Source organism: Leopardus geoffroyi, chromosome A2 (assembly GCF_018350155.1).
Source record: "Leopardus geoffroyi isolate Oge1 chromosome A2, O.geoffroyi_Oge1_pat1.0, whole genome shotgun sequence".
In the NCBI taxonomy this organism is placed as follows: Eukaryota; Metazoa; Chordata; class Mammalia; order Carnivora; family Felidae; genus Leopardus; species Leopardus geoffroyi.
Window position 1 is genome coordinate 25,254,726 of NC_059331.1, and position 13,821 is coordinate 25,268,546.

The 13,821-nt window shown below is 44.9% G+C and overlaps 1 protein-coding gene across 2 annotated transcripts in view; it reads right to left on the reverse strand.

Moving 5' to 3' along the window:
• Window positions 1-13,821, reverse strand: part of IL17RD (interleukin 17 receptor D) — a 70,234-nt gene that overhangs the window by 24,079 nt on the left and 32,334 nt on the right. For both annotated transcript variants that reach the window (XM_045493278.1, XM_045493277.1), the window contains exons 2-3: window positions 5,219-5,276; window positions 692-817 (exon numbers count right to left, since the gene is read on the reverse strand). In XM_045493278.1, coding sequence (XP_045349234.1) covers window positions 692-817; window positions 5,219-5,276 — 184 coding nt within the window. The remainder of the gene's footprint in view (window positions 1-691; window positions 818-5,218; window positions 5,277-13,821) is intronic.

Here is a 13,821-nt window from a genome sequence, read left to right on the forward strand (position 1 = left end):
TTCAGTTACTGGCCAAGATTTAAAAACTATTGACTTTAGAGTCACTTGGGTGGCTCAGTCAGTTGAGCATCCGACCTCGACTCAGGTCATGATCTCATGGTTAGTGACTTCAAGCCATGCATCGGGCTTGCTGCTGTCAGCATGGAGCCCATCTTAGATTCTCTGTCCCCTCTCTCCTTGCCCTTCCCCTGTTTGCTCTCTCTCAAAAAAAAAAAAAAAAACATTTCTCTTAAATTATTGATTTTATGGATTCTTACGAGCCCTGAGATATTCCTGTAAACTCACAACACGTGCCAGTGCTGTGCCTGGATATCCATGTGGGCATACAGATGTCCAATGCTGGACGCTAAAGCCATTATGCCCTTGGACAGGTCACCGGTCCCCTGGCTACTGCTTAGACCCAAAGGCTAAGGCCTCAGTACGATTTATTGCCATACACTATTATTCTTCAAACCCACATCTCTCTCAGTAGCAGCCAAGGGAACAAAAGATGAGCCATGGGGTACAGTATTAAGCTCTGTACATGCCCAGGAAGTACATGCAATGAAGCAGGAAGCATATCTGTGCCCAAGCACACCTAAGCTACACGTATGTCAAGACCTGCCTGGCCCCTGCAGGTTGTCACACTGGGACCCTTGCACTGGTCACCACCCACACAGGCCACATGCTGGGCTCCATTTTGACCACTTACCAAGGGCCCCTGGGGACCAAAGAATGGTGACTGCCACTTGCTCATGGCAAGCATACTGACTGATGGTGATGTTCTGGGCATCAGCAATCACGTGCTTCCCCACTGGATTCAAGTAAGTGGTGCAGTCTAGACAGTTGCGAGAACAAAAACAGTTAGATTAAAATTTTAAATTTTACAACTTTTTATTCCCAGGTTCATCTTCTCAAATTACACAGAGCCATCCGGAGGCAGCCAAAGCCATTCTGTTTAAAGACGTGTGCCTCAAAAGCCCAAATATGACAGTAAAGTGTGACTATTTGGGAAACTGTAAGATGCAGTCGTGGAATTTATTTATAGCACCACCACCACCCCACCACCCCCCCCCCCCCACAAGTTAACTTCTAGGACAGCATTAGGGGAGGATCATATACAGTCTGGAGTTGGACTATGTATCTGGCATTAACTTTTTTTTTTTTTACTGTTAAGACATCTTACCTAAATCAAGAATTATTTACATTACTTCCATCAGTTTTCAGCATTAGAGAGTGATCGGAAGCAAAACCAATGGCTAAATACTGGGGCTTGTTTTTAGAGAAACCTGGAGGCAAAGCGAGCAGGGAAAGGAAGTAATAGGGTAAGACTCATGGGGGAGGGGCGCACAGCAAGACAGTTAAAACAATCCAATTAGTACCTGCAAAAGGTACTAACTGACTTCCTGATGAGTGAAGCACCTCCAGTGTTAACTGGCGTCGCAAAGGGAAAACACCATGTGTTAATCCAAGACATCCCCAATGCCCACCAAACCCAAAGAGTTCCACATTACTCAGCCAATGAAGACCCGATTCTCTGATTTTGCCTGAGGACATTACTTGCAGCCAGGTGTCAATGTGGCCACTACCACGTGAGCAACTGTGACACCTGGCATTGCTAAACACATCTTCAAAGTCTACAGAATCCTAAAAAGCTGCCAGAAGCTTCCAGCCAGACTCAGCATGGGACTCCAGACAATGGCCGTGGGCTGTTCTGGCCACTGATGCAGGGGAGAACCATCGGCCCTCCTCGGCAATTTTTTTAAGGTTTTTATTTATTTACGTTGAGAGAGAGAGAGCGCACGCGCGAGCGAGTGAGCAGGGGAGGGGCAGAGACAGAGGAAGAGAGAGATTCCCAAGCAGGCTCCACACCATCAGCACAAAGCCCAATGCATGGTTCGAACTCACAAACTGTGAGATCATGACCTGAGCCCAAACCAAGAGTCAGATACTTAACAACTCCCAGGTACCCCCAACTTATAATTTTTATGCTGCTTCATCTCCATTTCTTTCTCAATGGTTAAACTTGAAAACTCTCTTTGGTATCTGCTGCAAAAGGTCCTCAGTTCCATCTAACGTCCAAAACTACTCATTACCCCTCCAAAGTCGGGGTGTTTTTCTTTGAGGTGAAGCAGTAAGGGGTTATTTTCTAGGCTCAGTCAGTCTGCTGCACTCCCAGTGCCCCTGCTGTGCACCGTAGCACACATTTCCCATTTTTATGACTAAAAACCTTCCCTCGATACTTGAAAATTATAAAAGAACATAAGAAAACTATAGAAGTCATCCATACCCTCCCACCACGGAGATAACTACTATCAACTTCTAAAGGACAGCCTTCCAAGCCTTTTAATGTGCATATAACATAAGTCCTTTTAAAATTTCTTACTAAAATTCAAAACACATGCACCACAATGCACCCCCCCCCCACTCGGGTAACTCCCATCCCTCACAGAGCTTTGTGCCCTGCTTTCTTGCCTAACTGCACCCCCTTCCGGAAACTCCATCTGCTTAAAAAGCAGCCACCTCTACATTTCAATATTACTTCTTTTGAAAAGATGTTAATAATTAATAAAACCAAATTCTACTTCTAATGAAAATTGACTCTTGAAGCATACAACATATGTTCTCTGGGTGCAGAAGAGAATTTTAGAATAGAAAAAAATGTTTCTTTAAACATCTGGTTTAACACCCACATTGTACAAATGAGGAAACGTTTTGCAGTTAAGAGGCCAGCTGGGTGGCTTAGGATTCCGCTGCTGACCAGCCCTGGGTCTGGACAGAAAGCAGCCTGACTCATGAAGGGCTCTTGCCATTCTAGCCTCAGCACAGAGATTACGACTATAGTAAATTCTGAATCAGAAGTGGTTAACCTGAAAAAATCCCTGGCTGAAACAAGCTTCCCAATATTAAAACAAAAACAAAAACAAAAACAAAAAACCATCAGACTTGTCAATTTCAAGCATTTTTCATTTTTCGAAACCTCTGACTTAAACAGCTGTTAGGAAAAGATGCACGAAAACAAGAGCAAATCATGGGGTTTTTTTTTCCTTTGTTCATTCCTAATGCCAAAATTAGCACTCTCCAGGTTTCTATAAATATAATTATGCAAATATAAAGTCAAAGAATTAAGAAAATGTATTACAACCTACTCAGGCATTACCACTCAGAGCCCAAAGAAGAAACGAGAAATGCAAAATGAAAGGAGGCGTAGAGACCTAGGAGATTCGGTTTTGACTTAATGGCTAGACATTACCTTTCTTTGTAACATCAAATGGCAAAAGAGCAGAAATACAAGATTTTGTAGTTTAACCCTTTTGGTGAAAACCTGATCATTGGCTCTCAGCTCTTTCAAACAGAATGAGTAACCAGTCAACTGAGCAAGAACAGAAACTTCCTTGTGGAAGAGAGAAAGAAATATCTTTTCAATGGAAAACAATGAATAAATTTTTTACACAAACCTGGATCCAATTATTAGCAACTCTAACATTTTGGATTCTGGTTACCAAAAAACGATGCCCAAATGACATTTTGCCAAAATGCAACCGAGCTTCAGATGTCTCAGGAGTCAATTCAAGTTGCGAATTAAATTCTAATTAAATGCTGAAGAGTCAGAAAGAAAGAAATGACTAAGAGACAGGCATCAGGCACGTGGGCCAAATGTTTAGTCCCATGAAGAAAACAATAGATACTTTTAAGTTTTACAGGTACAGATCCTCTTTCACAAAACCCCGTATTAAATTAGAGCTGCAAATACTTGTTTGCAGCTGACCGGAAAATTTTGAACTCTTGAATGTAATACAAGATCTGCCAGGACCAAGAGCATATATTAGAAATTAACTTTGTAGCTCAAAGAGAGATCTCTTACACATGTCTTTACTTAGCTGAATTAAGTGTCCTGGACTTGCAAATCTTTCATTAGCATTACAGCATTTACCCAGAACAGGCACCCACCACTAACTTGAAATGTCTGTTTCAAATGTAAGTCCTCATTGGTTAACTTAAAATACTCACGTCAGCAACTGCGGGCATAAATTTGACACACATATTTGTATCTTAAAATTGTTAGATTGTATACATGACCTCAAAAATCTTGCTCTAGCAGCGATCATTTCAAAGGCCTCACTGTGACCTACACCCATTATTTACATGGATTCACAACCCTCTCCAAGAGATGAATCAAATGTCAGGAGTCACTTAAATAGGAGTCAAGCTCCCTCTTGTTAACATTTTTACATATAAATTATGGCTCATAAGGCTAAAATGCTCACAATTCCATATAATTACCTTCTCAGGCATGCAAGCATTTGCTGAGGGGAGATTCTATATGCTTAATCAGAAAAAGCACCCCACCCTGCCCTTAGGCAACAATTCAGACAGATTAAGTCACACTTCCTTGAGAGAAAGGGCCAAAAAGATGCTGTATTCCAATTCTGGTTGGAATGACTTCTAATATTAACAGATATCAATTACTGAGTGCACATCGTAGGCCAGCCACTGAGTTAAGCAGTTAAAAGCATTACGTCATTTAACCCTCAAAATGATGCCGAGGAAGAACCTAATCTTTATTTTATATGATGTGAAAGCTAAGGCTTGAAGTCAAATCACCTGCCACAGCTCACAGCTGACAGGTAGGGAACCAGAGCTGGAATCCAGGCGAAGTCAGAGATGGCCAACTGGAGACCCTTGGGCAAATCTGGGGCAACGTTCACTTGGCCCACTCTATGTGTGTGAAAAATTTTAAATAGATGACAGTATTAAAAAATGGTTAGACAAAAAATGCAAATTTATTACTCTTCTTCGAAATCACATCTGGCCACACTCAGGGAATTTCAAGGCCACCATGAGCTGGAATGGAGAGAAGCCAGTGCCCCCTTCAGACCAGACAGTCCCTGCTACTCCCTAGCATCTTGCACTTGAGTAGCTTTGTCCCATGCTGGGCCCTACAGGCATCTGCCTTAGTTCTTAAGGACATGACTATGTCCTGAAGAAATCAGGGGAGGTCTCCCTCCATCCAAAATTTCTCCCAACACTATGGAGGGCACTTGACCTATCCAGGCTCCCAAATACTTGAGTGACTTAATGGAGACTCAGCCAGCTGCTTTAGCTCTATTGATAAACCTGAGCAGGTTCAGAAAATTCCTCAACCCTAGGACCTCAAGTGTCCTTGATTGAGCATGACTGTGTGAGCTTTAGATCACTGAAAGGGCCCCATTCTTCGGCGGTGAAGCCAGTTACTTACTGTCATATCTGAAGGTGATGTTGTGCAGCCCACTGTTTCTGCTGGCCGGCCCCACTCCCTGTGGGAAAACAAGAGAACATGATGAGGAGAAAAGCCAATTTGTTTTTCCAGCACAGATCCCTTGGAGTCAAAATGTACACAAGATAACAAAGACCCAGGGTCATGCCAGTCGCTGAGCAGTATCTACCACTCTTCCCGCCCACTCTGTGCCTCTTCTCCCCCACTGACTGCCAACCTCCCTCCAGCCCAGGAGATTCCTACTGCCAGGCCGACAGCATCATGAGAACGTACTTCCCTAAGACAAGAGGAGCATGCTGTTCCGTGTTTGGGGGTTAAATAATAATTCATTAACAGTAAAATTGGGAGAGAGATCATGAGCTGCCAGCTGGAGCCCTTCCAGTTGGGTCTGCTTTGAGCACTGATTGGTTATAAAATTCGCCTACCAGACACTCTCGTCCAAAAGCTCTATTAAGCCACGACAGATAGGCAATTCCTCAAGTCTAAGGAAACAGGTTTCTCATTCCAAGACTGGGAATGAGTGTGGGAATAAGCCATTACTTTTAATGAGAAAATTCTTCACTGTATCCATACCTATGCTTGGAATATATAGGGTGGGTCATAAAAGAAAAAGAAAAAAGACTTTAAAAGGGCTAACTCTAACTCTTGGTGATGTGGCCGTTAGCCATCTGCACTCTTAATAGCAGGGATAACAACTCCGCCAGACTCCCCACTTTAATTACAGCATCCACAGAGGGAGCACCGGATTCCTCCCGTTGCCCAGCCTTTTCCTAACCCACCACTTATCCATCATGGGAAAGAGCAGCTACAGACCTGCCGACTCTGGTTTAACTGTTTCTGTAATAATCTGCAAATGTGCCATTCAGCATTAATTGCAGAAGTCTCCAAAAACAGTTAATTCTGAAATGCTAAATGATGGGAAAATATTCTAACCACACAGCTAAAGTTTCCACTTAACAAAGGGGATGTTGGGGAAAACCATATGCTGGCAGCCCGGTATTTAATGGGCAATTGTCACACTGAGACACGATGTGCAGAATACTTCTGATGGAGCCCAGGGCCTCAGGCCACAACCCCATCATATCCATATGCTGTAGACATGTTCACGCTTTTTATCCTGAAGCCAGGCATGCCCACTGAAACCGTATCCTTGAGCTCAGATAAACATGGACCTTAGGAAAGCACAGCTGTGCAGAAAGGGACACACACACACACACACACACACACACACACACACACACCCTTCTAATTCAAGTGAGAAATAAGCAGTAACAAAATCTAAATCAACATGGTACACTAGCCCATGATCTACGGAGGCTCCCTTTCTTCCTGATTCACCTTCCTCCTCCAGCTTTCCTGTTTCCATCCTCCTTTTCCCACGTACACAAGATTCCAGAATTCCTCCCCTGAGCTAAAACACTCTGGAAAGGGTTGTTTTCTTATTGAAATCCTAAATGCCTCCGTAAATCCTTAGGGACAAGGCCTCTAATGTGCCACAAGAGTCTGCCCAACTTCCAGATGGTCAAGCCCAGACAGACACAACCAGGCAGGAGAAAATGCAATCTCTCCAAAACCCTTAGGAAATGCCCCAAACCACACCTTTCTCCCTTAAAAACCCCCGAGATATAAAATCACTTACCATTAATTACTATTATGAGCTAGACATCATGCTAGGTATAGTGGTGAGGAAAACAGCCACTGGTCCTGTCCTCAGGAGCACAGTAGTTCATTCCTTCAAAGGAGACTGGTTGGGTATGTAGATCACATGCAAGGTATATAGACAAATTTCAAACCACACCTTGACTCTCCAGGAACCCTCAGCCTGGCATACAAGGAGGGTGCAACTAGGTGAAGAGCCAGCCATAAATAAACATATAGCTTATGAAATGCCATAAGGTAGCACCTTTGCTACCATGCCATGAGGTAGCACCTCACAAAGGATGATTCAAGGGTGAGGACAGCACACACCAGAAGCTTGAAAGAAGGAAGGGTAACCGGACTACAAGGGAGAGGAAAAGGGAGCATCACGGAAGGCAAACATCTACAGGCCAAGGTAGGTATCTTAATCCTTCCATCCTCCTGCTGGTGACCAAGGGCAAACCTCTTCACTCCACCGGGTTGGAGTGTCCTCAACTATTTTCCTAAAAAGATAATTTGCATGACTCTCCCCTGGGACAGGAGTTTGAGGAGGGCCACGTGAAGCCATGTAGAGGAAGGACTTTCCAAAAAGCAAATGCATTTCACTTAATAGCATGCTTTGAGGTCTGTAGAACTCTAGTGACCAGTGACTAGTCACCTTACTTGTAGGACTAGCAGCTTTTCACTTTGTTCTTGTTCTCCTCATATTTCCATCACAGCACGTTTTTTTGTTCTTTTTTTAAAGATTTTATTTTAAAGTAATCTCTACATCCAATGTAGGGCTCCTACTTACAACCCTGAGATCAAGAGTCACATGCTCTACTGACTGAACTGGCCAGGGGCTCCTGCTGCAGCATGTTTTTAACAGGTATGTACTGGGCACTTGCGATGAGCTTGCATTGTGGAAAGAAGCCCAATATCGTGAGATGTGTTATATCTTGCAGACAAGAACCTAAATCCTTCCAAATAAGGTCTGTGCTGTATGCAGAGCTGTTCAGAAGAGGGCCCAGTGAGCGTGGCCTCAAAGGACAGTGAGGCTTGCATACAGCATCGATTCACTACCCACAGGGCATTCCACCTTGACCCCACCCCTGCAGGGCTGGGCACTTTTGGTCATCGACCAGAACTGGGTCCTAATCTCAGGGGCTTTGGCCACCAAAGTGATCTCCTAATGTGCAATTCTGCCCTCATTCCTCTGCTCCAAGCCCACCACTAGCTCCCTGTCCCTCCTAGAACATTCCCGATGTGGCTCCTGCCTGTCTTCTCAGTCGCTCCCCTCCCCACCTGCCAAACTCCTCCAGGCACTGCATTACTGCTCAGCACAAGTTCAGGAGCACTTCTGTATCTCAGAATGCCCTTCCTACCAGCCAAGACCTGCTCCTCCCATGGGCTTCTGCCTTAGTCCGTCTAGCTCCATCACACGGTGTTCCTGACACACAGATGTGCCTGCATATTCACTCGATGAGAGTACAGTAACCCACCCTCACAACCTGACTGGCCTGGCACTTCTGTTAATGCACATGCAAAACGGTCATTCTAATTCCACACAAAAATCAGAGACCAAAAGACCCTGTGACTAAGCCTCATCCTTGAGTTCAGAGGCAATAGAGCACAGAGCTCAACTCCATCAGAAGTACCAGTTCCTGTGTGCACTGGGAGATCTGTCACTCTTGGCAGTCATCCAGGGCATGGCTTCTGAGCACATGCTATCAGACAGATGCTCCATCAGGCTGTCCTCGCTTCGCACCCAAATGTTCCCGCTGCTCTGGAGCCCTCAGAAACCACAGGAGAAACGGTGTGCCCAGACTAGCCCACAGAGCACTACTGTTTTCTTTATGCCTTGTGGTAGACAGAATACCAGCCCCCACAAAACAACAGGTCCCCAGGACCCATGCGGTTACTGCACACAGCAAAAAGGACTGTGAAGATGCAATTAAGTTTAAGGAACCTGAGATGGAGAAAGTATGTTGATGAGACCAATGTTATCACACAGGTCCTTGTAAGTGGGATACAGGAAGATCACAGAAGGAGATATGGCCACAGAAGCAGAAGGCAGTGAGGCAGACATTGATTTAAAGATGCTACACTACTGGTTTTGAAGATGGGGATAGAAGGGGCTCATAAGCCAAGGAACATAGACACCTCTAGATGCTAGAAAAGGCAGAAAAGAGTTCTCCCTAGAGCCTCCAGAAGGAGCCAGTCCTATCAACACCTTGATTTTCAACCCCACATAAGACTCATCTTGGAACTCTGACTCCAACAACTATAAGATAATGAATTCGTGCTGTTTTAAGTCACTAAATCGTGACAGTTTGTTACAGCAGTAATTGAAAGCTAATACATACATATACTTTAGCTGCAATATGGATGAAACGGATCTCAGTGTCACACATGTGCTGCGTGTTGTCATTTTCCCCTTCCCACACCCAGGGCAGACTGATTGATCACTTGTCACGGCCCTCTATCCCACCCCGGCTGCAGGCAGACATGAAACACTGACCCATCAAGCTGTTGCTTCAGATTCTGCCATCCTGGATGCACGCTTTTGAGGGCTAGCCTGGGGCATATCTGGAGTGGAGGAGTGGTTAACAGGATGGGCTTTGGAGTTGTACAGATGTGTGTTCAAACCTCCCCCTTTCAGGCTGTAGGACCTTAGACAAGCTTCCAAACTTTCCTGAGCCCCGTTTTCGTGAGCTATAAAGTGTTTGAATAAAACTTCTTGGAAAAGTTCGGTGTGGGACTGACTGTATGAGAAGACATGTTATCAAGTATTCTGCACAGCACATGACACATTGAAATAGTTATGTTACCATTCCTGGGAAGATTCCTGCCCTAATAAGCAAAGAGCTGTGCAGCGTGGGAGTACGTGAGGTAGACAGGGGAACGCTCACAGGAAGGGGCATCTCCAGATATGACCAGTCTTAGCATCCAAACCTGGGGGGTCTGGCAGATGGGTGGAAAGGTCAGGGCAAGGTGACAGAGGCACTAACCACAGACTAAGGAATGGTCTTGGTGGGAACTGGGCAACCCCGTGACCCCCATCACTGGTAAGTGCTCAGGCTGGATCAGATGGGAAGAGACTGGAGGCAAAGTGACCAGGGCAGCCCCCTACTCCCTCATCCTTCTCCAAGCTTGCACCACAGTCCGGCCCTGGCCCATAGCCAGCCCTTGATATATATTAGTTTTCTGCCTGAATGAATGAATACATGATGAAACTAGGGAATGCAGACCAAGAACCCAAGAGGACCTAGCCTTGTGTGACAGGGTGAGTTACGGGCTTAGAATCAGGACTCGCACTAAGAGAACATGGTGAGCAACTTACAAAGCTGGTGAATGGTTTTGCAAGCTGTTTTTCAGTAAACAATCCAAAGCTTTTAGCTACTATACCTGGTTTGATATTTAATGAGCTTACAATTAAGAATACTTGTTTGTGGCCTGTTACTTAAAAACTATAAAATGCCAATGCTGTGGCCTTAGGGTGTCACATTCTTAGTTAATTAACCACCCCCATTTGCTGCACTTGGGGGCAGCTTTTAATTTGTTCCAATGCTAGGGGAGAAGCCAGCCCCAGGTGCCTGGGGCTCTGCTAGGAACACTATGGTGAGCAGGGACGGAAGCAGCAAATGGGAACATAATGGAGAAAACATCTTTTACTCAGGAAAGGGGGAGGGGAGGATAACCCATAAGTGCTCTAAAGGAATAAAATTCAAAACCCACACTATGCTCCACCCATATGGCAAAGAAGCAAAGGCCTGCACACAAAGACAGCCACAGGGAGGGATCCCACACAGAGCAGCTAGCGGGGGCCATGAGGGGCCATCCGAAGGCCCATTTCCTGAGGGGCCCTTGGGGATTCTAAGTCCATTGAAGACACCAACTTCCCAGAGCAACATTTCCAATCCAGCTCCAAAATAGCTTAGCTGCCATTTTGGAAAGATGCATTTTGAAAAGGACTGTGCTAATTATAGTAGCCCCTTTCCAGTGGAAGGCATGGCCAAACTACAAGGCCTAAACAAGACTGCTTTCAAACCAGTTAAGGGCCTCTCAGAAAGCTAGCAATGTTTTAGTGACCCGAGTTTGGATGAACATTTAAATAAGAGCATCCATCATAAGGAACTGAGAGAATGGGGTTTTTGTTTTTGTTTTTGTTTTTTTAAAGATAACTGAACAACCACTTAAAAAACCAAGGCCAGCTTATACTTTCTATTTTCCCTTTTCCTCCACCTTGGGTTTCCAGCGTGTCAAGGAGATTTAAAAGGTAGCAGACAATTCTGTGAGGCTTCAAATGCACTACACGACTGACATTTTTGCCTGTGACCAGTGGACGTGGTAAAGGCAAGAGGCAGAACATGGGGTCAATTTACTCTGCACAAGTTCGGTTCAGATGGTTTCATAGATGAATTCAGATCCCACTTAACTTCAGTTCAAACCTTTAACTAAAAAAAGGCCGGGGGGGGGGGGGGGGGGGGAGAAAAGTCAGAAAAAAGGAGAGAAGCCCCAGGTGATGTAAGCTGAGGAGAATGCCGGCAAACCCAAAACACAAGGAAAATAAATCACAAAGCCAGCCTGGGTCTGGATCTATTCAAGATATTCTTCTCCACATTCCCGAGAGCTGTTCTCTCTCACTTTCCAACTAGATGCAACCAACTTCAGAAACGAAGGGTGCCAGCTGTCTGGTTTGGGGAGGTAAGGCTTTGGATGTCTCGTGGGGAACACACAAGCTCTGGGGGAGTGCCGGTGTGTTCCCACCAGCAATTACCACGTCGGCCCAAAAAGACCCAGAGATCTTAAGCTAATTAGAGAGATTTGCTCGAGGAGGTAGGAAATCACTACTCCAAAGCATCGCCTGTGTACCAGACCAAAGCCGTAATCATGATTCATCTCTGACATGTTGCTAATCAGCACACACATGTTCCTAATTTCACGCTCCCCAAAGGAAAGCTGAAGGGACAATTGTTTCTGAGCTCGAACATGGAGCCAACCTATGCCAAGTTACAATGTGTTTTGCTTATCAAACTGAGAGCTCTGGTTTCCAACCAAGCTGCCTTTCACTATTTTACCCCTCCTCCACACCCCCACCCTCACCTCACACCCAAGGAAATCCATTCACTAAAGATAAAGATGTGTTAAGGCATTTATAGGAGTTGTCTCTCAGATAGTAACTTTTTTTTAAATTGAAATAGAATTGACATACAATATATAAGTTTAAGGTATACAATGTATTCACTTGATATATTTATTTATTGCAATAGCAACTTTTCTAACTGGCCATTACCTAAATGGAATTTATTATATTTTTAAATGTCTTTCCCTGCTCCAGATTTTGATTTTCTTATTGCTTTGCCACTGGAATATACACATGCAGTTAATGCCCAGAGATATCAACACACACACACACACACACACACACACACACACACACACACACACTCTGACTTTTCTCCTGTGTTTAGAAACAAAACAAAACAAAGCTCTCCAGTCTCCTTGGTTTTCACAAAGCAAAAGCCCAAATACTTTTTTCCAATTAGTCCGTTAAGGATCTGGGCTGTGTGTTCTCCCGTGGCTGATACTCACAAATAGACAGGATTGTTCCATTTCTCCAGTTCTCAAAACGTTAAAAGCAAGCTATAAAACATGCCTCCGGATAGCGAGCCAGACCCTCTCCCTTGGCTGCACACAGCACTCCCATCCACTCAAATGAGAACGGCATGTTAAAGAACTGGCATCTGTAAGGTAACTATCAGCCCATCTGCAGTTTAAAACGCACACACAGACAACTTCGCAGACACAGATTAAATGGTATTCTGTAAACACTGGGTACGAAGAGGAAGCAAGCAACCAGCCACCCAAACACCCATCCAGCAAACCAGCTACCGGCTTGCTCTCACTTAGCTGTTAAAGGTAGTTACAAAGAGTTCACTCCAGAAGCTCAAGAAAGTATCTCCCTGCAAGGGCAAAACAGTCATTAGACAATAGAGGAAAACTTCAAGCTATACACATGCCTGTTATGCCTAAGCTCAGAGGAAATGTTCGGATCAAAACAAAACTACTAATAAAAAGCCTTAGGACCACACAGAGAGCGTGCACTGAATTGTACCGCTTCAAATACTGTTTCCGAGGCCCCGGGACAGAGTCTCCAAATACTGTATCACATCTGGAATTCTGCTTTTACAGCACAAATGCCTGCAGAAATAGGGGATTGTGACGTTGCCATGGGGACCAAGCCTCCTCCAGTCAGGCAGGTCCCCAGTGTGTCCCACACATGTGCTTCCTTCAAGGTGGATTTCACATATTTGGAAATTATGGAAGACCGCCCTTTTAGGTTTTAGTGCAAATCGAAACATCACAGGCTACACTAGAAAGCAAGGGACCTTCTGTCAGCCTATTATTTCTGTCCACATGGTGGTCTCAGAGAGAAAAACCTCCTTAAAATAACAGTGGGAAGCAGCAAGTCAACATTAGACCCTTTTTCAAAAGTTATTTGTGGCTTTTCCCCCTTCCGCCAGGAGGGAGACAGGCTTCAAGCACCCCTTTTAAGCTCTCTTGTTCTCTGGCTGCAAAAATCCAAGTGAGTCCACCTATGTGCACAGCTGCCTCCCATTGCTGGTCTACGGGAGGGACCCCAGGCTCTGGCTCTGTCACTTGCGATCACAAGAAGTGAGCCACTAATGCCTTCCCAGCAGGGCTACTGGCCAAGGTAGGGGGTCTTCATTTTTAATTGTTGTTAAAGCAAAAAGGTTTCTAGAACCCATAGGAGAATCCTGTGAGAAACATTCCTTACCCAACTTCCCCCCAAAACATTCTTACACAATTTGGGGGCATTCCCAAAACTCCCAGAGGCCACCGAGGGCTTCACAGAACCCAGGTCGAAAGCCATATATAGACACAAAGAATCTGGAGCCCCCACTTAGAAATAACTTACGAGGTACGTCTGGGCTTCTCCACCT